This window comes from Mixophyes fleayi, chromosome 5 (genome assembly GCF_038048845.1).
Source record: "Mixophyes fleayi isolate aMixFle1 chromosome 5, aMixFle1.hap1, whole genome shotgun sequence".
In the NCBI taxonomy this organism is placed as follows: Eukaryota; Metazoa; Chordata; class Amphibia; order Anura; family Limnodynastidae; genus Mixophyes; species Mixophyes fleayi.
In genome coordinates, this window is record NC_134406.1 from 57,569,761 (window position 1) to 57,595,661 (window position 25,901).

The 25,901-nt window shown below is 39.7% G+C and overlaps 1 protein-coding gene across 5 annotated transcripts in view; it reads left to right on the forward strand.

The window, feature by feature from the left end:
• The first annotated feature begins 8,856 nt into the window (after positions 1-8,856).
• Positions 8,857-25,901, forward strand: part of PALS2 (protein associated with LIN7 2, MAGUK p55 family member) — a 102,181-nt gene continuing 85,136 nt past the window's right edge. Inside the window, exons 1-2 of one of the 5 annotated variants that reach the window (XM_075212245.1) lie at positions 9,057-9,325; positions 14,023-14,053. Coding sequence is in view for 2 of the 5 variants with exons in the window: in XM_075212242.1 (XP_075068343.1) it covers positions 9,464-9,533 (70 nt within the window). In the remaining 3 variants the exon portion in view is untranslated. Of the gene's footprint in view, positions 9,019-9,056; positions 9,326-9,367; positions 9,534-14,022; positions 14,054-25,901 lie in introns of those variants that run through there. The other 4 variants (XM_075212244.1, XM_075212243.1, XM_075212242.1 and 1 more) reach the window with 4 other exon arrangements.

Consider the following 25,901-nt stretch of genomic DNA (forward strand, 5'->3'; position numbering starts at 1 on the left):
CAGGAGGTGCTTCAGATAATTCGCCAACATCAGCTATACGCAAAACTTGAAAAGTGTGAGTTTGAAGTTACCCATGTGACCTTTTTGGGTTATGTCATCTCCCCTAGTGGGTTCTCTCTGGATCCTGACAAGGTCAGTGCAGTCCAGGACTGGATGCTTCCCACCAACTTAAAGGCCATTCATAGATTCCTTGGTTTTGCCAATTATTATAGAAGATTCATCCACTCATTCTCATTGTTATTGACATCTATTACCTTTCTCACCCACAAAGAAGCTGATACTACTAATTAGTTCTAGCAGCATTGGCAAGTTTCTCAGCCCTAAAAAACACCTTTACTTCTGCTCCAGTCCTCAGGCATCCGAACCCAGAATTACCTTTTATTGTTGAAGTGGACTGTTCGGATGTTGGGGTTGGTGCTATTCCTTCCCAAAAGGATCCATGGAATCAAGGACTGCATCCCTATGTGTATCTTTCCCAGAAATTTTCACCCGCTGAGATCAACTATGCATGGGCAATCGTAAATTGTTGGCCATCAAATTAGCCTTTGAAGAGTGACAACACTGATTAGAAGGAGCGACTCATTTAATCACTATCTTCACTGATTATAAAAATCTTCAAAACATCCAGGCCGCCAAGACCTTGAATCCTAGACAAGCCCGATGGGCCTTTTTTTTTCCCTGTTTCAAGTTACCAATCACCTTTCTGCCAGGTTCTAAAAGCGTCAAAGCTGATGCATTGTCCGGGAGCTTCATGTCTTGCCATGTCCTGCCTCCTGATCCTCGACCCATCATTCCGTCTACCTCAATCCACGGTGCTTTAACTCAAGATCTTGGGGTTACACTGTGCCAATTTCAGAGGATGGCTCTTTCCCCAACTCATACAGGCAGGTTATTTGTTCCTGTTCATCTCAGGAAAGCGGTGCTTGCTGAATGCCATGAAAACAAACTTGCGAGGCATCCAAGAGTATCTAAGAACATCAAAGCTCTCTCACGTTGGGTTTGGTGGCCCACCTTGACCTCCGATGTTAGGAGTTATGTTCTTTCTTGCTAAGAATGTGCTAGAAGGAAATTTTCCAGAAGTCGCCCTTCGGGTCAGTTAATGCCTTTGCCTACTCCAGCTAAACCAAGGAGACACCTCTTGATGGACTTCATTGGTCCTCTGGCCACAATATCATCTGAGTGGTTGTGGATCGCTTCAGCAAGATGGCCCATTTTGTACCATTACCCAGCGCCGGTGCTAGGGTCCTTGGCGCCCTAGGCACAGTGTGAAAATCGCCGCCCCCCCGTGTGAAAATTGGCGCCCCCCCCTTTAAAAATCGCCGCCCCCCCTTTAAAAATCGCCGCCCCCCCTTTAAAAATCGCCGCTGCGCTTCCCTCCCCACCCCTCCCCATGTCTTTCTTTAACTTACCTGATGACATCATCACGGCCTGTCACTGTCAGTGAGCGGAGGGGAGAAGACAGAGCAGAGAGGAGCAGCTTCATGCAGGTAAGATTCAATAGCCCCTTCCCTCCTCTCCTCCCCGTGGATTTCCGTTTTTTTTTTTATTTCGAGGCGCCCTGCAGGTCCCGGCGCCCTAGGCAATTGCCTAACCTTGCCTAATAGGAGCGCCGGGCCTGCCATTACCTAAACTAGCTTAAGCTTGAACCCTGGCCTCATTGTTAATTCAACATGTTTTCCGCTTACACGGTCTCCCTGAGGACATTGCCTCTGACTGTGGTTCCCAGTTTGTCGCTCACTTTTGTAGATCCTTCTGCAGTTTACTGGGAATGAAGGTTAGCCTGTCATCCACTTACCATAGTCCAGCAATCAGATGGAAAGAAAAAAATCAATCCTTGGAACAGTCTCTGCTTTTATATGTCTCCAAATTTCATGATAATTGGTCCTCACTACTGCCATGGGCCGAGTTCATTTATAATAATTCTTGTCACTCCTCAACCTGCATATTTCCATTTTTCTGCAATCTTGGGTTCCATCCTAGAGCGAACACTCTCTCTTCTGTTGTTACTCAAGTTTTTTCTGGAATTCGTGCTACTGCCTCACAGCTCAGATCTATCTGGAAAAAGGTGCAATCTGCATTACTTCAGGCATCCTTCAGATTCAAATCTCTATCGGATCGCCATTGTAGAGCTTGCCTTTTAAAAGTCAGTGATTTGGCTTTCCACCCGGAACATTAAACTCAAGCAGCCTTGTAAGTAATTTGTACCCAGATTCATTGGACCTTTTTACAATTATCAAAAAAATCAATCCCGTGGCATTCAGACTTAAACTGCCTTCATCTTATAAAATTCCGAACACATTCCATTGTTCTCTGTTGAAACCTGTTGTTGCCCCTAGCAAGTTCAATTGGCATAGATCACATAGACAGCAGCCAGTCAATGTGAATGGGAGTGAGTGACAAATTCATTGTGGAAAAAGTTATTGATTCCAAGAAAATTCAATGGCAGATTAACGATCCTGGGTTCCCTAAGGGCGCCTCAACACTGACAAGCTCCTCAAGGAGTTCTTTAGAAAAATTTCCTGGGAAACCTGAATGTCCGGGTGCCTCGACCTCTCCTCAAGGGGGGAAGTAATGTTATGAGCCGCAGTGGTGCCTACAGCCACCACGACCCTCTGTTTCCCCCCTGCCTACGTCCCACCCATCTCTATGACAACGGGGAAGTCACTTCCGGTTTGATCCCAGCCATTGTTAAGGCAACAATCGGGATGCCTTGTCTCTAATCGTCACGCCCCAGCATGAAGGGGCTCCGGACGCCTGCACAATATGTTTTTTTTAAGTACTAGCCTCCTGAGACTGATTACACTGCTGAAAGTCCTGGTTCTACATTGGTCCATCTATGTATTTAAGGCAGGGTTATAACGTTCAGTTCCTGGCTGCTGACCTGCTCCTGTATTCTCTGCGGACTTCTGGATTGATCTTCCTGTGTATGACCTCTGGCTAGTTTCTTGGAACGTCATATATTGCTGTTGACCCTTACCTTTGCCTGTGATTCCTGGTTATCTGCAGGCCCTGACCCTTTGCCTGAAACTCACCTCGTTGCTTGCTTATGCCCTTGGACGCTATGGTGTTATCCATAAGCTTGTACTACACTAAGTTCAAGACCTGGGTGCTTCTTAGTACCTGTGAGCGAGAAAAGCTCTACGAGAAAGTCGGCTGCTATAGGTGAAGACCTCTACTACCTGTTCTGCAAGCTTATCACAATTTTCAGTGGTCTTATCTTCACTACGCAAATATCACCTCTACTGTAAATTAGAGAAGTGTTCCATCAAACTTGCCTTTTCTCAGGTATATTGTTCCTGAAATGACCACAATCCGTAGGCCTCAAAGCTATCCAATGATTTCTCGGCTTTGACAATTATTACAGACAATTTTTATTCATAGATGCTACACTCTAGCCGCTCCCATAATTTCTCTCACTCTTAAAAGGTGTGGATGTTAAGAATTAGACCACAGCCACTTCAGTAGCTTTTCTTTCCCTCAAAATAATGTTCTCTTAAGCTCCAGTCCTACTTCTATGCCTTTATTTTTGGAAGTTGATGCCTCCTCAGTTGGTGTGGAGACCATACTTTCCCAGAGATCTACTATGTGGAAAGTGTACTCTTTTTTCTCCCAAAATTCCTTCCAGCTGAGAGACATTATACAATTTGGTATAAGAAACTTCTGGCCATTAAACCTGCCCTTGTTGATTGGAAATATTTTCTTGAAGGGTCTCGCTTTCCTCTAACCATCTTTATCAATAATAAAAATCTGCTGTGTCTCCAATTCGCTCAATGCTTTGACCATCGCCAAGCCTGCTGGTTTATTTTTTCTCTCAGTTGGATCTTTATATTACCTTTAGAGCAGGATACAGGAACATTAAAGCAGACGCTCTCTCTTGAGCATTTGAAGACGCGCAGAATCTAGAAGATCTGGAGAATTGTCCTATACTGTATCCAAAATTCCTCCCCTCTGTTTCTGTGGATCCCCGTGACTCCTCCTCACAGCAAGACCGTTGTCCCCTCCAAATCTCGAAAGAATCTTCTGCATTGGAAGTGCATTCCTTACACTTCTATTGGTGGCTAACTATTTGGATGTAAGGCAATATGTTTCTTTCTGTACAGCCTGTGCTCAACACAAAGTCCCTCATCAAGCACTTTCAGTCCTCTACTTGCTTTGCTCATTCCTGTAAGACAAAAGACTCACATTGTCATGGATTTCATCACTGATTTACCTCCTAGTAAATAATGTAACAAGATTTGGGTAGTTGTGGCTCATTTCTCTAAAATAGCCCATTTCATCCCAATAAGTGTTTACCTTCTACCTCTTTTCTTGCTAAAAATATTTGTCAAGGAAATAAATTGTCTATATGGAAGTCCCCAGAGATTGTTTTGGACTGTGGAGTTCAATTCATTCCAAAATGTTGGAGATCAGATTGTAAATGTCTTAATATCCATCTCAACTTTTCCTCAGCCTACCATACCCAATCTAATGGCCAAACAGAAAGATGAAATCATGACTTGGAGGCTTTCATTAGAATCTACACTTCTTATAATAAAGCTAATTGGATGGACCCACTACCATGGGCAGAATTTGCACATAACAACCTCTTTCATGAGTCGTCTTCTTCTTCTACTCCCTTCTTCCCTTCTTTACCTCTTACCTGCAGTCAACTTTTTCTGACAGGATTTCTGTTACAGCTAACGGCTACCAAGATAAAGTTTTAGAACAATAGGTATCGAGGTCCTCACCTATAGCAGCCGCCTGTCCCATAGAGCTGAATGTGCTCACAGGTACTTGGATGCCCCCAGGTCTTAAGCTCTGCGTAGTAAAGGTTTATGAATGGCGGTCATAGCGCAGGTGGAACAGGAGACAAATGAGCAGGTCAGCAATCACACAGATAGAAAACGCTATAACCGCAGGGAGGCTAAGCCCTGCCTGCCTTAAATACAAGAATGAACCAATGGCAGCCTAGGGGTGAATCCTGAATCCAGCAGCCACCTAAATAAATAATTAAAGAAGCCCCTAAAGGCTACTGCAGAATATACCCCACCTGCACATGCGGATGACATCATCGTATGGGACGTCCCGGTCGATATGATGGCTGCCGGGACGTGGCTAGTGAGTCGCGGCAGGCTGGCACCGCCGCGACTCGTAACAATTTCTCTACCATCTCGTTTAATGCAAGAATTCCTCCAAACATTACTATTTTTTTTTTTACAAGAAGCGATGCGTTATTCCAGCTATAAAAAAGGAGATAAAGACTGGCTTACAACTCCAAACATACATTTAAAAGTTCCATGTATGAAATATGCACCAATGTATATTGGACCCTCTAGTAGCATTTGTCACTGTGCATCTCCAATACCTTCTATATCTCTTTATTGAAACCATTCATTATCAATCGATTTTCTTCTATGTTTTCTCCTATATCTGTAAACAGCAGGATGAATCTTAAGTTAAACAGATCTTCAATTCTAGACGTTCCCAAGGAAAAATTCATTACTCTGTAGATTGGAAGGGCTTTAGCCCTGAAGATCGACTTGGGATGACTCCCCTGATGTTCACGCAAATACTTTGAAAGGTATTCCATGCCCACCCTTAAGAGGGGGGTTCTGTCACACACCGGACCCTTTGGCTTACTTACTGGGGTCCAGTGAGCAGGACTATCCTACTCCGCACCAATAGCCTTCCATGTTCCATTTTCTGATCTTCCCTAATCCTCTGTTGGCTAATTATATTTCACCCCCCCTTATCTTGAGGACTATACATGTATTGTATGTAGTGACATACCGAAAAGTCTTGGTGGCATATAGTAATTTACTATGTATATTTCTCGGTATGTATATTTATCGGTTTGTATCTTTTTGTTGATTACATAAGTAAAGAATTTATTAAAAAAAAACACTTTTTGGCCCATTTTGCATAGGATTTCTTTGACAAGTCAGATTAACTTTTTGAGTAATGGTATCTATTGAAAATACAGAGCCTTCTTAAAAAAATAAGGTATGATTTGTGTGGGTACTGCACAAAATTGACTAACATTTATGTTGGAATGTGCCCAACTGAAAAAATGACAAAACAGGCTCAGCACAGAGGTGAAAAAAGCTTCAGCAATGAAAGGATTAAAGAATCAGACCAACAGTGTCATTTGATATAAATAACATACAGCTGACCACTAATACAGCTGTCAAATGCCAAGGGCTGAACACCTGGATCCACGCATCATAAAAACAACTGCAATTCACTCAGACAAGATTCCTGTTCCTGCTCATAGCGGACACTAAAGCTGCGCACACACTGCAAGTTTTTCACCCGATTATTGTGCCAACCACACGATAAATGACTGTTAGGTCTAATATTGCATTACTGTGTACGCTCCAATGATCAAGTTTTATCATTCCTAAGCACATTGTATCATTTGATTTTATAAATGGACGAATAGTCTCCATAAACAATGGAACGATGTTGTGTCAATTCTGCAGTGTGTACGCACTCACAACCAGCAGTAAAGGCAGAACTCCATAGATTTTACAGAGTCACAATACTTTCAGCAGATTGTTATGACAGATCAAGAGCACAGATCTGAAGGTAAATCGTGTATATGTGTACTCATGAATTGCCATGCTCATTGGAGCTTTCAATCGTTGGTAAAATCGTTAAAGAAATCGCATCGGGAGAAATTTTCTGTAGTGTGTACCTAGCTTAAGCCAAAGTTCCATCTGCCAGTTTTATCATCATGAACTCTAGACCTTCCTTATCCTGTGGCCTTTGATGATTAGAAGCAGGAAGATAAATTACAATAAAATGTCAAGAATATTTGCCACTACAATGAATTTGGTGGTCATTGTTTGTATCTTGAGTTTTTGTAGTTCACCATTACTGTATTAAATCCATTCCTATTCCCTTTTTTCTTCCAATATGCCAAAATCCTTAACTAAACAAACTGTTGGATATGTGCGCACATACCTAACCATTCTAAAGGGGGGATGCAAATGAAACCTGTTTGGTTTATTTGGAAAGACTTTTGCCAGTAGTGTTCCAGGGAAAACACCACAACAATTTGGAATAACATGGGAAAAAGAACAGGTGGGCTGGAAAAGAGATCATGGACTACAGCCAAAAATGTTAACAAAACAGTGTGTCAGCAAATAGCCACTTCAGTTTCTAGCTTAATTTGCTTTGTAAACAATGGAAAGCAGCCTGGAATTATGTGGAAACAGTGACAGTGCCAAAAAAGGACAATTAACTTGTTGAGTAAGCTGCTTTTTTTTTTTTTTTTTTTTTGCATGAAGCACTTACTGTCCCAATCTCCACTCATCTCAGCTCTGCCCTTTTCCCATTATATTGTAAGCTCTACCACTAAACTACTTCTCAATTTACCTTAATATATTTAAATATTTCAATTAATTATGAATGAAGGGACATTGGCAGTGTCTTTATTGCATGTCATTTTTGTGTGTTTGAATCCTTTTATTACATTGGTCTTAGCTGACAATCTATGACTGGTCATAGCGGACACTAAAGCTGGGTACACACTATAGGTTTTTCACCTTATTATCGTGCCAATTACAGGATAAACGACTCTTAGGTCCGATATTGTATTAGTGTGTACGCTTCCACGATCATGTTTTATCGTACCAAAGCACATCGTGTCATTTCATTTTATTTTAATTTTTTTGTGCCTAAAAATGAGCTTTCCCAAAGAAGTGTAAAATACTGTTAGATAATTACAGGCTACACACTATTTCTTGGTGTTGACAGGAACCAATGGTGTGTGGGTGATGGAACCCTATGCCGTCATTAACAACCAGGGTCCTTGTATAGTGCAGTGTGCTAGAGAACATGGCCACAAAGTGCTGTTTATCAACAGCAACTCAACACAAAGCTCACCCACTACTGACAATAATGTCCCTTTACTTATTCCCAGGCACGTTTTTTCAACATCCGTTATTTCATTCAGAGTAGGTGTATTTTTTTCAAACAATTCTTGTTCCATTTCTGTGTGTTTCCCACACATCTCAACACATGTGAAACATACATTTATCTGTAGAACACTAGTAAAAACGATGGGAGCAGCACTCTATCATGCTGCAGTTTACATTGTTAGACAAAAGGGTTTTTATATATTAGTTAAAATAGTTTGTGAAATACAAACTTTCAAAACATACATGTTAATAAAGCCTGTCACTGCAGCGCTGCAGGCATGCCCCACCAGCAACACTCACTTAATATTCTGACCACTTGTTCTCAAGTTGTTTCCATGGGGGCTAAACTTTAGATACTGCAAAAGCCAGAAGCAATGATTGAGTCTAAAAATAATGATACTGTGTCTGAAGCAAAGAAAAAGTCTGGTTTGATTATTTTGTCAGCAATATCGGCATATGCCTAAGGCACCAGGCTCTACAGAGAGGAGTTCTGGCTGCATAAAAAGAGCTACTCATTCACGATTCTCTGTTCGTTCTAATAATTGTGAACAAAATGTTACATTAAGTAATTTGCATTAAAACGCTTCACCAGCTGTACTATCCTGATTAGCAGTAATTGCTCACATCAGGACATGTGGGTGGGTGATGCAAGTTCGTGTAACCACTGGAACGTCTGCTGATAACTACAAGGCATGCTGAGCCTTGTAGTTCCACAACAGCCGCAGATCTCCAACTACCTCTAATTTATTATCACAAACATTTCCGTTACTGGCGTGGTATCCTGGTTCTGATTCCGCGACAGGCTGTTTAGCTCATATTCAGTTTCGCGCATACACTTCTGTATTATTGAGTTTAATAATTGTGCTCTGCAGGAAACCATCATAACTTTCAGTGACTGGAAATGGGCCACACACAAAAAAAAAAACTTCCCCTTGTGAAGCATAGAGGGCGCAGCCTCTCAGGCCAGATCACACGACGGGAGGACACCCGGTTGATGAGAGAGAGGAGGGGGGGAGGTGTCACAGACGGTACGGTTCTGTCACTGAACAACTGTGTGTCACGTCTCTGTAGCACCGCGTGCGGCCGCGAGACCCGTGACATCAACTACCAACAGGTACGTGTGCACACACACACACACAGTACAGTGGTGTCTGGCTTCTCACGCGCGCTCTCTCGCTCGCTCGCCCCCGTGGCTCTCCCCATGCCCGCGCGCCGGTGCGCGAGCCCAGTATGCTGACGCCGGCCGCGCTCGCGGAGAGTTTGGTGGCAGAGAAGAGGGCGCGTGTCAAATTCATGCTCTCTCCCCGTTAAGTGTCGGAGCCCCAGTGTGACATAGCAGAGCCGGGGCAACGCCGGAGCCCACCGCCATTATACCTTCACACCACTGAACGGAAGGGTGCAGACGGTGCGCCTTAGGAGAGGTGAGTGGCTGTCACCGGTCAGTGTAGCTGTGATTTGTGTCCTGCACACCCTGGACAGAGAGGAGGAGCCACTGACATGTGTTATGTAGAGCTGCTGTGTGTATAACATCTGTTCATAGAGACACTGGCTGTCCCCTCATGTCACCCAGCGGGACCATACTTACCTATACTTGTGTTATTCCTATCAGTAATGCGTCTGCAACCACAGGTAAGTGTTAGCTATGCGTGTGTAATATATGTTAACCTAGCCAATAGAAACGTGTAAAACGTGTGTTCAGCTCCTTGTATAATTGAATGAGTATAACCACATGTTTATGTTTCTATATCATATGCTCATGAATGTTCTTTATGAGCCTGTGCTTTAATATGTACATTGCCTTTAGCTAGATGAACTCACTCATTCATGAATGTAGGTAGTATGTCAGTGTGGTGTCCTTCCCCACATGACCCTGTTTCTCTATGCGCTTCCTGCACTGTGTGAGGTGTCTGCCTACTGCTACTGGGGAAACCCTTTCAATCAATGGCCCAGCATAAGGACATTGAGGAACGGCTTAGTATGCCTCCCCCTTTTTTTCCAGGGTTAGAAAGCTGCTTGCTGCAGTCACCCCCAAAGGAGTGGGGTTTCCTGATTAGAGAAAGCAGTGTTAAAAACATATATATATATATATATATATATATATATATATATATATATATATATATGCATGAGGGATTTAGCTGTTATTATTATTTTAGTTTATATAGTGCAAGTCATATTACACAGTGCTGTAGAGAAGATTTGTAGTTATTCAGTCCCTGCCTCACTGGAGCTTACAATCTAAATTCCATACCACCCACACACAGCCTAGGGTCCTTTTTGTCTAACGGAAGCCAATTTAACTTGCCATTACGTTTTTGGACTTGGCTTTGTATTTTTTTAAGGGTCAGGGCTAAATTATGTTATGTTACACAGTTGTTACTATTGGTTTTTACTTCATATAACCAATGAAAGTTATTGTGCAAAAGGCATTTGTAGAAATTGACTTGTGAGTGTTTTGTTTGGGAAATACTACAGATTTCTGTGGTGAGTTATGATACCTGTTGAGCTGAAGCTGCATAATATAAAGAGTGCAGTCCGCTTCTTGAGGTTCAGTGCCAGGGTTTTAATATATTTGGCATGTCCCTTATTTCTTGGTATCATAATGGTAAAAATATAATTTATGTGAGGTTGCTTAGTTTTCTTCTGATGTTTCCATAGGGTAAAATACTAGAAATTACATTGTTTCAGCTTTTTGTTTAATTCCTTGACACTAGTGGTGCTGAAAAATTCAGTCTGATTATATACATCACTCATTAAAATTACAGTATGCTTTCTCAAGTGTTGAGGTCCATAGTGGCAATCTCTGCTCAAAGTTTTTTTGATTTTTGTTGTTGTTTTATTTATAAATCTAAGGGACATATTCAATTGACGGCGGGATTGCCGAAAATCCCGCGCGCCAAAAATATTACCGTTATTACGGTAATCCTGCGCTGGGAAAACCGTTAATACGATAATTTACACGCTGGATTTTTTTTTGGGGTACATGTGCATTAATTATATATATTTTCATTGTACCCGTTTTAAAATCGTATATATTTTTTTTAATATTCATGTATTGCGTCCCAATTACATACTATCACCTGTCATGGTAGTTTCTAGATAATTGGCAATAGGCAATAGTGACCATTTGTCTTCACGAACAAAACAACAAACAATGAGGGTTTAATTAGATTTGCAGACTTTTTACTTTAATCTTAGATTCTCTGTTTTGTCTCTTACAATGTAAGTTATATGGACAAACAATCTTTAGTATTGCTTTGTATATGTCACCTGTTAAAGCAGTTATTTCTTCTTGACCGGCATATGCCAAATATAATGTAAGAGGTTGTACCAATGTTATAAAAGGGATCACAACAGATGTCTGAGCGAGATACTTGCTATTGTGCATTTATGACTTGTAGACAATGTTTGTCATTGGATAACTTTTTTTTGCTTTTCTTTTATCTTATCTTTGTCTTATTGACAGCGTATGTATACTGCTCCTATTTGGAGTTCTGGTAATCAGACTAGTAAGACAAATGATTTGTGTACGTAATATAAACAGTCCTCATAGGGTAGATGATGCAATAAGTATTGTACTAGGTTCATACCTGTTCAATTTGTGTTTCTTATTTTGACTGTAAGCTCTTTGGAACAGAGTCCTACTTTCCCCACCTGTAAAGTGTTGAGTTAAATAAATGCAGGTATTATTGTTATTCATTATTTTGCGCATGGATATCATTTATATATCACATTAAATTAAAGAGTTTCTACACACAAATGTGTAAAAATAAACTGTACTGCAGATAATTAAATAATACTACTCACTATTAATCTCCACCTCTGTCCAAACGCAGGTCTTCTCCCTGTGCAGAAGCAAGGTGCAGCGAATAGCAATGTAAACGGCAATTCATCGGCCTGCCCCTTTTACGTACAGCTTATAATGTTTTTCAAGCTATCTATAGAAGGAACTGACAGTAGACATTTTAGTTGTAACTGGACATCACTGTGTAAGGTTCTGCCTTGAAAAGTACCAGGAGAACACAAGCACCAGGCCTGCAGATGGAGGTTCTACGGGGTCTAGTATATCCAGAGCAAAAGTGTTATTTGGCATTTGACCCCTGCATTTGATACATTTTGGGTTGAACCTTCATCTGGGTGCTGCTTCACACCCATTAATTAGATTAAATGCATAAACTTCTCCTTGACATACCTCCCCTTTCATGTCCCTGTATAATATCTTCATTTCTCTTTACAAATAATATTTACATATTTCTTTAATGTGCGGGCAGATCCTAGCAAAATTTATTCATTCTTCTAATCATCCATAATTCTAGTCTCACAATAAAACTGCATGAATTGTTGGGGACTGGTTTTTGTTTTTTTAAACAAACAAACATGAAATAGGAGGGTACTGTAGAAAAATCATTGAAGAAGCAGAATTATGGTCCCCTTGTTGGCAAACATTAGGACCTTTTGTTTCTGTTGGTTATTGGGAGCTTTGGCAGTGACTAGGATAGTGGAGGAGCAGATATGAGCATTGTTGAGTTTAGTGACCGCATTAAAGACAGACTGGGGAAGGTAAGGAAACTTTACAAAAATGTACACTTGTTCCTTTCATATAGTACCTATTTGGAGAAAGTATTTTGGGGATATTGCTAAGTGGGCACAAAAAATATCTGGAGATGGACTGGAGGTAGGAGAGAAAGCAAAGGGCAAGTGACCTTAAATCAGAGAATTTGAAATTTGAGTGTTATTGTAGAGGGTTCAGTGAAAAGTATAGATATTTTTGTCTAGATTTAGTTCATGAGGAGATGACAGAACTAAATATTGTAACTGTAGATAAAACCCTAGATTAGTGACACAGAAAGGTGGATTTGGTTATTATTTACCAAGAGGAGATTAGGTTACAGATATGTAGACTAAACACAGCAGGGGTTACCAGGACTGTTTATTGTGGTACAACAGAGAGCTATATTCAGACATTTATAAGATGTTTGGGGTCGTTGTTGTTGTTGTAGCGTGTGCTTTAAAGTCTACTAATTTCGTTTTTTAAATGGGCTCTCCACTTTTGACAACCCCTATTTAATACCGACCCTTCTGTCTAACAAATAGGGCCTCCTCCGGGAGCCCAATCTGTTAGCTGGAGCTAGATCACACTGCAGCTTGCTTGTTTTCACTGCAGCAAAGCTTCAGATGAAAACTGAGTATTACGATCTTCCCAGTCCTCTTCAATTCAGGATTGAAGAGCACTGGATAGATTTAGTCCAAAAACACTGAGCTATGGCACTGTCCTGTACGGTTAAATCATACCTTTTGGCAAGTCATTCCCTCAGCATTGAAAAGAGGTACCTGTCATTTCTGAGTAACATGAGGGTTAGTAAGCGTATCTTCCAGTTGTTGAAAATTCTTCTGTGGAAACCAGAATGGAATTTAGTGCTACGTTTAGGTTCCATACCCACTTGTGTTTTTTATGCTGCTGAAAATGCACAAATGTTCCATATACATTTAATATGCATTATTTTACTATTGTTTTAAGTTTACAAATGCACTAACATGTAATAAAAAATGCATGTCCATTTTACATGTAATACATATGCATGTAAAATGCATAATGCAGCGCCAGTATGTTCCTTTAATTTTTTTAGCTAGGTGTTTTTGTTTTCTGTTATTCTCTTGCATGTTCTATTATTGAATACATTCTCAAATTGTGTAATGTGTGGCAAGTTTGGGGATGCTTTCTGCATTAATATGTACAGATGGTTGGATCAGACAATAGCCTGTGGCAACTCGCATAAAAAGGATCACCTTTCATTGAAATTGTATAGTAAATGAGTTTACTTGAAACAAGGCATAATATGAGGCATGCATTTCTTGATCCAGAGACTAACCCTGATGTGCTGTGCACTTCTTCCGTTACTTCACTTTCACATTTGTTGATTCAAATAACATATAATTTTTTCTCTGGTCCCCATCAGATTCACCACATAAAATGTGCTATATATGTGTATGTGCTCTTTAAATTACCTATTTCATTCATTAGTGAAAGTTGAGCATCTATGTAACCCAATGTCCTCCAGCCTCCAATGCCAGTGATTTCAAGAATGGAATAGTAACAGTCTATTTTTGAATCTTCCAGTTGTGGGATGCTTGAACCCTATCGACCAGAGGTCAGTTATTTGTCATGCCATCCTCTGAACTTTTCTTATTCTTCCTTAACCAGAAATAGTATCACCATTTCTACTAGTAATTTAAAACCGAATAGGTGTTTGTAGTGTCATTTTATTTAATTGTTTGTTGAATCTAATTTAATAAATAGTCACGGGGCCTTGCAGACATGCACAAATGCCTATCAGCACTCTGCCATCTACCCAACGTATGTTAAAATTGTAGATTGCAGATTCAAACCCACTTTCACCAGCAAATGGTATGGTAAAGAGAGAATTGTCTCTGATTTTATCAGATACTGTACAATATAGGGTCCTGTAGCCTAGTGTGTATTTAACCAACAGTTCAAGTTAAGTAGGCAATTCTAGTAAAACAAAGACTGTATTCGCTGTTGCATTTAATTTAGATAGGCATGTCTTTTAATTTTCCCCATGTGATAAGGTCTCCCAACATCAATATATTTTATTTGTTCGTTTCCTTAGGACATTGAAAACTTTAACTAAACAGTGATACTTTGTCCTCACATTTAACAGCTGCTTCAACAATGTTGAAGTGGATGGAAAGCAAACCCTTGTTAGAAAGTGAGCGTGTGTGTATAGATCCATTCACTTCCATTAGTTGTTGGACTGTCTGTGTCAAAGGGCATTTATTATGCTTTAAGAATGTGTACTACAAGCTTAAAATGTCTATGTGCAAGAGGTCCTATGGTCGGAAAAGCAGTTAAATTTAGCTTCTCTGCTGTACTAAGAGTGCACTGACTTGAATTGAGCTACAACATCCTTGTAACAAATTAGAAAACTTAGTTGTAAACCTTTCAAAGGGAAATGAAGGTGATGTGAGTGGCCATACTACTATAATATGCGCATAGTTTGCTGTAATGCTTTTTGCAATCATCTGTAGGCTAGAGACTGGTTATTTGCTATATATAATATGCTGCTTTTTTTACTTGTAAAGATGTTTACCATATAAGCAATCATTTGATGGTACTTGTAAGCTATGATGCTGGTTACCTGCAACTTCCCCCCCCAATGATTTTTGCACAGCTTGCATTTATGTAGTTGCAGGAGTGTTAGATCCTAACTTTTAGATAGCTTTTGTTGAGGCCTGGCTTAAATAGGGCTTTAACATGTCTGTAGGTCCTCAGCGCTGTACAGAGAACTCGTTCACATCAGTCCCTGCCCAATTGGAGCTTACAGTCTAAATTTCCTAACATACACAGAGAGAGAGACAGACTAGGGTCAATTTGATAGCAGCCAATTAATCAACCAGTATGTTTTTGGAGTGTGGGAGGAAACCGGAGCACTCAAGGAAACCCACGCAAACACGGGAAGAACATACAAACTCCACACAGATAAGGCCATGGTCGGGAATCGAATTTATGACCCCAGTGCTGCGAGGCAGAAGTGCTATACTCACAGGATTAGACACTTGCCTTCATTGCTAAATTATACTAGATAGATAAAAGCGGATAGCTGATTGGTTCCTGTGTTACATCTAAATGAAATACTTAAAATGAGCCTTTTTGAGCACCCTAGTAAGTTTCACATACAGAACAATTACACACCACAGTTAGTTGCTATACACTTTATACCCACCTCCCCTGCACTCCTGCTTCTTCTGTAGTCTACTTATTCCCCCTTCCAGTCCTCCCCAGGCTCTATGCAGTAACTCAAAAAACAACCAGCCATAATGAAAGAACTTCAGTCAGCTGAATAGAGACAGGAAAATGAAACACCCCGGGAGGAATCCCCTGATTCCTTTCATCCTGTCTCTCAGCTGAGTAGGTAGTGCGTAAGTATGATGTAGTACTTTGGGGGTGGGGGGGTCTCTATTGGGGACTTTTTCCTTGGTTGTCTCAGAGGGTCCCCGCAGCTCACCACCAAGAGTTCAAGCAGGGGTAAAGGTGGCTGTCATGGGGACGCTAGTTGGTACAATGGTGTAACAAACACAGGGCAAAGCTTCTAGGCCTTCTTGGGTGCGAGACATCTCTTATGGTTCAGAAGCCATAGTCCGTCTTGAATCCTAAATCTGCATGGGGGGAAGCCTTGGAACTACTGTCCTCTGTTTACTAGGATTGAAGTCTGTGGAATATTCTACCGTTACGGAGCCTGAGCTCACACCCAAAAAACTGAAGAGCACCCATTCCAGGTAATCCCCTTATTTAGGGGTGATTTCTAAATTTTTATGATGAATTAGTCAGTTATTTTTCCTTTTCAGTACTGTTTCAGCCTGTTGAAGGAAAGCGAAGCAGCAAAACTCATCACAGTGTTTGCGGAGCATGTGACAAACCTTTCTGTAAGAGACTCTGTCTTTTATTTTTTTATTTTTTCCTTTTTGAATTTAGTTTGTTTTTATTTATTACATTTTTGATTATTATATTTTTAATAATTAAAATTAAATTGAATGGTACCAGTAATTATTGATGGATTTGGCTGTCTATTGAAGTGTGTGGCTAGAACACTAAAGTCTGGGTAATCACTAATACAATTGTAATACTTTTAGTATATGTAATGATAATCAATGTATATTGTATTATGTAATAGCGACAGGGCAGCTAAGGATATTGTCCAATGTAATAATATCATATCAATGCTTTCATCTCTGCTTAGGATATATGCCTTGACTATTGACATTGTAAGGTCTTGTGGTTTGGATCACTGGTCTAAACATAATGATGAATCTAAAGTAGTAATTCTCTCATCTCAACACCATAGAAGCATCTTTGATTATCATAGTAAAATATGAATTCTTGGTCCCGATCATGTAGCCAGGACAAAGTTCTAGTGCTGATAATCACGTTGAAAATTTCCTCAGATGAAACCGGCTATCACAGTGAAATGTGTCAGGAGTGGAGACGCTGACACATTGGTTTCTGTGCAGACTAATTTCCTGAAAACCAAAGGCCCACTGCTCAGTCTTCTGCCCAGTTTGCAGAAGTAATGAGCAATAATGAACACCTTTGTGTTACAAAAGAGGATTTATTTGCCATGCAAGGGCTTAAAAGAGCTAGACCACAGACAAGTGTCGACCTGGAGGACATTAGGCTTGGTACATTGGTCAGGAAGTCATTGGGTTCTCTCAGTGATCTTAAAGTTTGAGAAAATTCCAGGTCATTTAATCATTCAATTAAGTTGTGAATATCCTCCTCAGAATTATTAATAATACCATGTTGATTGATTATACCTCAGCTCCGTTTCTCCAAGTTTCCCTTTTTGAGGGTCACCAGCATAAAGGCGTAGTATTCAAAGTGCAGAAGGTTATTAAGGATTTCAATAATAAGAAATGGGCCGACCAGACAGACGCCTACTTAATCAAAAGAGACGTGATCACTCTCACCTTGACTTCTGTCTGGCCTACCTGACTCTCACCTTGACCCTTTTAAGTCTATCCTCAATGCTGCTGCCCGCCTCCTTTTTCTCTCCCACCGCTCTCTGCTGTCTCCCTCCAACAGTCACAACATTGGCTTCCCAATTGGCTTCTCTGTAGGCTGCCCTACAGAATTAAATTTAAACTCGCCATCACCTTTAAAGCTCTTTATCAATCCTCCCCTCCCTACATCTTCAATCTCATCTCTACCTTCACTCCTAGTCACCCCCCTCCGCTCTGCCTGAGACTGCCGCCTCACTACTTCACTGGTCACCTCTTTTCACTCCCATCTCCAGGACTTTGCCTGGGCTGCTCCCCAGCTGTGGAACAATCTTCCATGTTCCATCAGGGTAGCATCTACTCTCAAAGGCTTCAAATGTGCCCTTTAGACTCATTTATTTATTCAAGTCTATCAGTCCTCCTCCTAACTCCCTTGTCCCGGCTCTCTCCCCCAGTTAGTACCACTCTATTTGTGTCCCTCACCTTTTCTTTAGGATGTAAGCTCCCAGGAGCAGGGCCCTCTTTCATTGTGTCCAGGACCACTATTCCATTAGTGGATGGAGAACCTTTAAAAGATCCAATAGGATAGAAAATGGAAAGCTTTTTCATGAAACTTTATATTTTTCGGGTACTGTGCTTAAGCCTAGCAGGCTGTGTCCTCGATCTTCATTTCTCTCAGAGTATAAGTCAAAACACTGCATAAGAATTATTTGGCCAAAGTTCCTTTTGAAAGCTCTTTTCTCTTTTGAGTTAAACTAGATTCATTTATTCAAAAGCTTACTGGGGAAATTAATCATTTACCTCGAGACCAGAGAACAAGAGGATTACTTTTCTCTTCTCAAGAACAATTTAAGGAAGCACAGAGCTATAGGCCTGGAAAGCGGTATTGAAGACATTATGGGCCATTATTTCTAAACAACCTTTCACAAGTAAGGAACAGAGGCCTTCAATGAAGCCCTCTTAATAACTCTTTTTGTGCTCAACCTCTAATGAGTTTTGTAGGTGGCAGAATTTCACAGTATGCAGAGGTTTAGACACTTGCCACTCAAGATTGTATGGAAACGATGAAGTCTCATACTTCATGCAATAAAGAATCAAGACCTCCTTACTTTCATAAATCTACAGGATGCTTATTTTCAAGTCACACTGTCTACATCTCCAAGTACCTTCATCAAGATGCAGGTAGTTCACATGGTTACTCTCTGATTCCCAAGGACAATGTGGCATATGAGGGCGACCTATTTTTTAATGCCATAGTAATTGAACAGTCTCAGTAGAGGCACAAGTGAGTCTCCGACAAGGTTATTGAAGTACTACTTCAAGCTAGATAAACAAAACTTTTACTCTGTTTATTATAGGATTTGAAGGACATTTATTCGGTGGTACAAATCCAAATTGGAGGATCCTTCGTCTATCATTATGCATGTTCTTGATTTTCTTCATGATGGTTTCAACAAAGGCTTAGCCCTCACCTCAAGATTCAAGTATCTGTGCTTTATGATTTTTTTAGGCACTAGATTAGTGTTGAAGGATCTTTATTTTTTATTTTTATTTTTTCAAGCAGTTAAAGAGAATTTGTAATTGTATTAAACCTTTGGGGGGCACTTTGGTATCTCATTGTTGTCCTGGATGCTAATTCCTTTGTACCTTTATGGGAGGTTTCATAAGTAGGAAAGATTACACATTTTTATTTGGCCTTTCTGTAGTACTTCAATAAGGACACTCCATCAGATAGAGAGGTCATTGTCCAAGCTTATAACAGTAATGGATGTGAGATGCCGGAAATTCTAAAAGTGCTTTCTACAAGGGCAATGGCAACCTCCTTAACACACAGTGCCCAGTGGACAATATCTGCAAAGGAGGAAGGTGGTGATTGATTTACACCTTTGCGAGAAATTCCTTTCTGAACATGACCTCTTCTGCTGATGCTTAGTTTGGAAGAAAGTCTTTCAAGAAATTAATTCAAACAAAGGTTTCCACTCTGCACTGTCAGTGTTGATTTTGCTTGAATCCACCCTCTTTTTCATGTGTTATTTGATTATATCCTATTTTTTCAGTAAGCAAATTAGATAAGTAGTACCTTTTTAATTTAATTTCCTTGAGGATACTCAAACTTAATATTCTCACTTGTATTGTCTGTTTAGAATTTTCAGGTACAGCTTGGGAAGTTTATCAAAGACACCAGGGGAAGGAGCAGATCACACTGTATACTTTCAAAGGGTGTTTATTTTTCCTGTTTCTACTCCACTGGCTAGTGAGGTAACCCATTATTTATTGTGGTCATGGAGTATCTCAAGGAAATATATTTAACTTTAATAGTTCTCTCATATTGCTAAGCCCTGTCCTCTTTGTGGGTGGTGGGTAGGCATAAAGAAGCCTCACTCCCTCATAGGTGACATCATGAGCACCACCCACTTGAAGGTGATTTGTGTTTTTTTTTGTGGGACTGCTGTGCAGATGATCCTGCATTGTCTGTTCCTATTCAACACATATAAATCTTGTTTAAAGTGTGGTTATACCATTGTGGTAGATTTTCCAGCATTTGTTAAAGAGCTTTGTTAAACGCTGGATTATCCCGCTGGCATTGAGTTACTAATGCAATACGATTTCTCAACGTACATTTGACATTGATAACATTTACTTGCAATACCTTTGCTGACCACATAATTTGTTGTTGAATTATTGTAACTATACAATACTATATAATAATCTATATAGCACAGTGTTGCCTATGATAGGTGACTGGTAGAACAGCTTCTGGAACCAGCATTTGTTTCTAGCCTTATTACTATGACATGACACATCTTCTAATCGTATAAGGCCAGCAATAATGGTTGTCTTATTCCAATTTGGTCAGGCATTATACAGTTGTGATAGGGCATTTTTGAAATCTAAATTTATTTTATCCGCTTATTCAATATAGCACTCCTGTGAATGGGAACCAGCCTAATATTATTCTATATTCTAACTTAGTTTCATGTGTTTACCGCTGATCAGTATTGATCTTCCCTTTGTTGATGCAGTACTGAAGATTCAGCCTCTTTGAACCATCTCAAATCACCATTCTCACATTTAAAAACCAATGTAGCATGAAAGTCTGGGTTGGAGGAACAATAAGATATAAGGTGTTGCAAACATTAATTATATATGGTACAAAATACTCTTGGAGTAGTTGTGTTTTTTTGAATAGTCAATATATTGCATAGTACTGTAATGTTGAAATGTATTCTCATTTCTTTGTAATTTAATATAAAAATAGGTATTGAGATCATTATCACACTACTTCTGCTTTATACAATTAGTTTTACAGCTGTCAATTATTCATAAAATTAGCGATCATTTTATTCACTTGTGTTTTTACGATTATTATACATCCAGATACAATGTCTGTTAGTGTGACATTAATTTCAATATGGTTCTTAAAGAATTAAAATAATCTGCCAGTAAATAAAATAAAATGTATTATTTATTTTTGCTTAAGTTGAACTTGTTGCCTTTAAAATTCTGTAAATTGTAAGGGAATAGCTAAGTTTTTTTTAAATGTCTTAGTGGAATTATCCAAATCCGGCATATGAGTTTGGAGCTAATTGTTTTGAATATGTGTTACATAATATCCCATTGATTTAATAATATGAATCATTGGCACACATTCTAATGGCCATACAGTTTTCAGATGTGTACTGCTGATTCATATTTTTGTTTGAAAAGCAATTATCGCAACATATTTGTTTTTAACAGCATACGGTAATTACATAGCAACTCAGCTGAAGCTGCTGCTGGAATGTCCAACTGGTGGCTATATACAAAGCTTTCCTCTGGACCATAGCCATAGTGTATTTTACAGTGTTTTTTTAATTGTTCTGGTAAACAAACCTCATTGTATGACCTATGCTTTCCACTTAAAAATTTGGAGCTAAACAAAAAAAAACTACAACACTAACCCTTATAATTTTATAATATTAACTAGGCTCAAGTTATTACTTAATGAAATGGTCATACTGTCCTGTTTTGGAGAAGTGGTCACCATTCGGGGTGAGTTAACACAATGATGGGCAACAGACTGCCTAGCCTTCCCCTACAGACCCAGGCTGCTTCCTACTTTATTGTCAAATTTGTTTGTTATAGCTTTGCAACGTTTAAAATGCTTACCAATATGTTATTACAGATAGGTGTCTTTCTTTTAGAGATGCTCACTGACCTCCGTAGTGTGGTTTTGGATCTGGGTTAGCTTCGTGTTTTGGTTTTGGCAAAACCACCCTCGTGTGTTTTTTGGTTTTGGATCTGTATTTTTTAGAAAATTTGCTAAAATATGCTAAAATCACATAATTTGTTGTTTGTTTGATTTTTTTTTTTTGATCCTACATTATTATTAACCTCAATAACACTAACACTAATTTCAAGTCATCTGCAGTCAATTTTGACCACCTCACAGCTCACAATATTATTTTCATACACTTTCAAACAAAGATTGCAGCAGTTCTTGACAGCGTTAAGAAAAAGGCCATTGTCATGCCTGGGCATAAGACCAAAAATCCACCTCTTATGTGTGCAATTATTTTTACACAAATCTTGACAACAGTTGTCTAGCCATTTGTAGCGTTTGCAAAGCCACACTCAGTAGAGGTATGGACCTTAACCATCTAGGATCCTCATCCATGTTACGGCATTTGAAGTAAGTTCATGGAAAGCTGTTGGGAAAATCAGAAACATTAAACAGCAACAAGCAGCCCAGCATCAGCTACCTCCCTTCTCTCATCTAGATCCCAGCACCTGCAATCTACACCCCAACACCTTCATCATCAATATCCTCACAAGTAATGGGAGTTAGTCCTGCATCCAAGTTGCTAAGGCTAGATGACTCCTCCACTAACCATGATTCCTCTGAAGAATTATTGAGCGTTAGTCCTACTGCTGCTGCTGGGGGTGGATCTTCAACCCGGAAGAAGACTACTAGTAGTTTACAACAATTGACTGTTAAACAATCCTTTGCTAGAGGAAGAAAGTATGAAAGCTGTCACCCAGTCGCAAAGCGGATCACAGACGATGCTAGTATTAGATCTGCTGTCCAATATCCACTATTAATGCAGCTGGTGTTAGACAATTACTTGAGGTCTTGTGTCCACATTGCCAAATTCCATCATAACACCATTTTACTAGAAAAGCTATTTCTCACCTCTACCAGAAGGCAAGTAAAAATGTAATTATTGAGCTACAAAATGCCATTCTACCCACTGTACACTTAACCACAGATATGGGGACAAGCGGGACTGGGCAAACTAAAGATTATATAACTGAGACAGCCCACTGGGTTGGTAATTTGCCTTCACAAGCAGGAACAGCAGCAGCATGTACCCAAGTATGTCACATTTTTCAGAAGTAGGCTGCTCTCTGTATCAGCGGCTTCACCAAGAGGCATATTATTGTATGTGTGTGTATATATATATATATATATATATATATATATATATATATATATATATGTATATATATATATATATATATATATGTATATATATATATATATATATATATTAGTGTCGGTGTTATCGGGGATAAGATCACCTCTAAAAAAAGATATGTGCTTGCAAAGAGTATCTAAAGATTTGAAGGCTGTGGTAAAGTCTGATTGAGCGTGGTAGGGAATTCCATAAGTGGGGAGCAGCACGGGAGAAGTCTTGAAGGCGGGAGTGAGAGATGGTTATCAGACACAAGACAAGGCGCTGGTCAGAGGTAATACTGCTGACAACCTGTTTTAAAAATTAAGGGATGTCATTGCAACATGGCTTATCCTGCTTGGACTCTACTGAGGATATGTGATTTCTGATAACGCCACCAATATTGTTAGAGCATTACATTTGGGGGGAATTCCATCATGTTTCCTTTTTTGTTCACACAATTAACTTGGTGGTACAGAACTTTTTTTAAAAAATACAATGACATGCAGGAGATGCTGTCTGTCCCCAGAAATCTTTAGGGTCACTTTCGGGATTGTGTAACAGCATGTAGGAGAATGCAGCAACTGCAAGAAAAGTACATTTCCCCTCAAATTCTAGTTTAGTCCAGCGAAGTAGACACCTGTGAAGAGAGTGCAGACACGGTTAGCTTGAGTCAAGTGATTGCCTTAATTCTACTGTTGAGAAGCAGCTAGAGAAATTGAAGGAGGAAATGAAACTAAACAAATCCGCTAACTATATTGTAATTGTAGATGAAGTACTTAATTCACTTCACCAGGATCAAAGAGCTATCAACATCTTGTAATGACGTATCCTCCTTAAGTTTCTCTGGCAACTGGTTCTAGGAAAAAACTTAGTTTCCCAAGAAACCCAGTGGTGATGCAGATGAGTCAGCACAACATTTTGACATTTGCTCTGCTCTAAAAGAATTGTCCAAAAATCGTGACAGCTCTGCCATAAAATGAACTACAAATTCCATGAGGAAGCCATTATTGGCAATTGTATCAAAGTACACAGGCTTCTGTCATGGTGGATTTCAGCGGGGATGAATTAGTATTGTTTGAGGAACATGTACACAATGATGAGGGTGAATATGATGACATTGTACATTGCAGGTGCTGAAATCTAGCTAAGAGAAGGGAGATACCTGATGCTGGTATGCCTGGTAATATTTTGGGTAGAATGGCATCTTGGCAATTTTATGTTTTTCTACAGTAAACTTTCACCTTTTTTAAAGAGTTTTTTTTTTCTTTAAAATGGTACAAGCTTTTTATTTGAATTTTGGTTTCCCTGACTTAAAACCACTATGCACTTGATCATAGGCTTCATCACATGAGAAAGAGGGATTGGTATCATCATGACTGAGACTGGAGAGTGACAGCAACAATGTCACCTCTCCTGTTTCTGTATGAGCTATGGCACAGTAGAATGTCACTGCAGATTTACAGCAAGCCAGACAGCCCTATATGTTTCAGCACCTACTCTTAGCAATGGAGCACTCCTCTTTGTCTGTTACCAATCTAACACAGTAGAATTTGCCTGAAAATTCAGAAAACAAGCCTGCCACCCCTCCTATTTGTATTTCAGCAATTGCTCTTCGCAATGCAGCTCTTGTCTTTGGGTGAATATAACACTGTACACTTTTTGGTGCAAATTCAGATGAATAGCCTGCAAGGACTAGTATTTGTGTTTCAGCAATGACAATTAGCAATGGAGCTCTCCTTTTTGTGTTACCTATATAACACAGTAGAATTGGACTGTAGAATTACATCAACCCTGTAAGCACTATTATTTGTATTTTTCTGCAATGAGCTTTAACACTGGAGCTATGGAGCTCTCCTGAATGTCACTGATTACTTTGTTTAATACTGCTACCACCCTCCTCTTTCAATTCTATAACTTTGCCTGCCCAACTGCTCTACACTCTATGCTACCTCTTCTGTATCCCTCTCTCAAATGGCGCTAGATCGCCGTGGAGGGCGGTATTTATAGATTCCAAAACTTGCAGGATCCGACATTGGACGACATCACAATGACGTTTTGCCTCGTTTTCGAATCGGCTCGGTACTTGGATGTCTAAGTTCAGGTGTGTTCGGTTTCCGAGGAAGTGAGCCTGAGCATCTCTACTTTCTTTTATTAAATCTATTGTTTTAATTTATTACAGAGATTAATGGTAATCTGCGAGCCTTTTAAAGGTTAGACGGCCACCCGCACGGTCCCTTAATTATAACAGGTTGCCTATCCCTGTGTTATTTACTTACGGATACACAATGCTGGTTCTTTGGCTTTAGATTTACTGGAAAAAGTGTCAATGGAAAACCTTTTCCTGAGCCACAGGTAAACACCAAGAGGGTTGTCTGCTGTTTTCCACCATTACATTATATAACCTTCTTATTTTTTTTGTGGAATTAACAGTAACTTAGCTTTAGGCCATATTTGAAGCACAGCTAGCAAGTAGGTTAGAACAATCTATTCGCCTTAGAGCCTGAGTATTTATATTTAGTATTTTAATAATCATGCATATTTTTACCTCGTCAGACATTGACAAAATTCATGCATATGTGTACTCTTATTATATAGCACCAATCATACTACACAGCGCTGTACAGATATGTAACCATTCACATTAGTCCCTGCCCCATTGAAGCTTACAGTCTAAATTCCCTAACCCTCTTTCCCCACATAACACAAACCCACAATGACTGAGGTCCATTTTGTCAGAAGCCAAATATCCTACTAGTATGCTTTTGGACTCTGTTAACACAGAGTTAATGTAATATATGTCTAGTTATATGTTGGCTGTTAATAAATGTGCAGCTTTGTGTTGGTGAAAGGAATATTTTGTTTTGTTTTTTTGTCTTGTTTTTAACATTAGATTTAGTTTGCGTTATACATACTCTTGCGCTCCCCTTCCTGCACAACGTGCTGATGACAAATAGCATGATCCCTCCTGGATCAATCTTCCAAATGATCACTATTGTGGATCAAATGCCCTAAAATCGAAACTCGCAAACACCAAAAAAATCCCAAC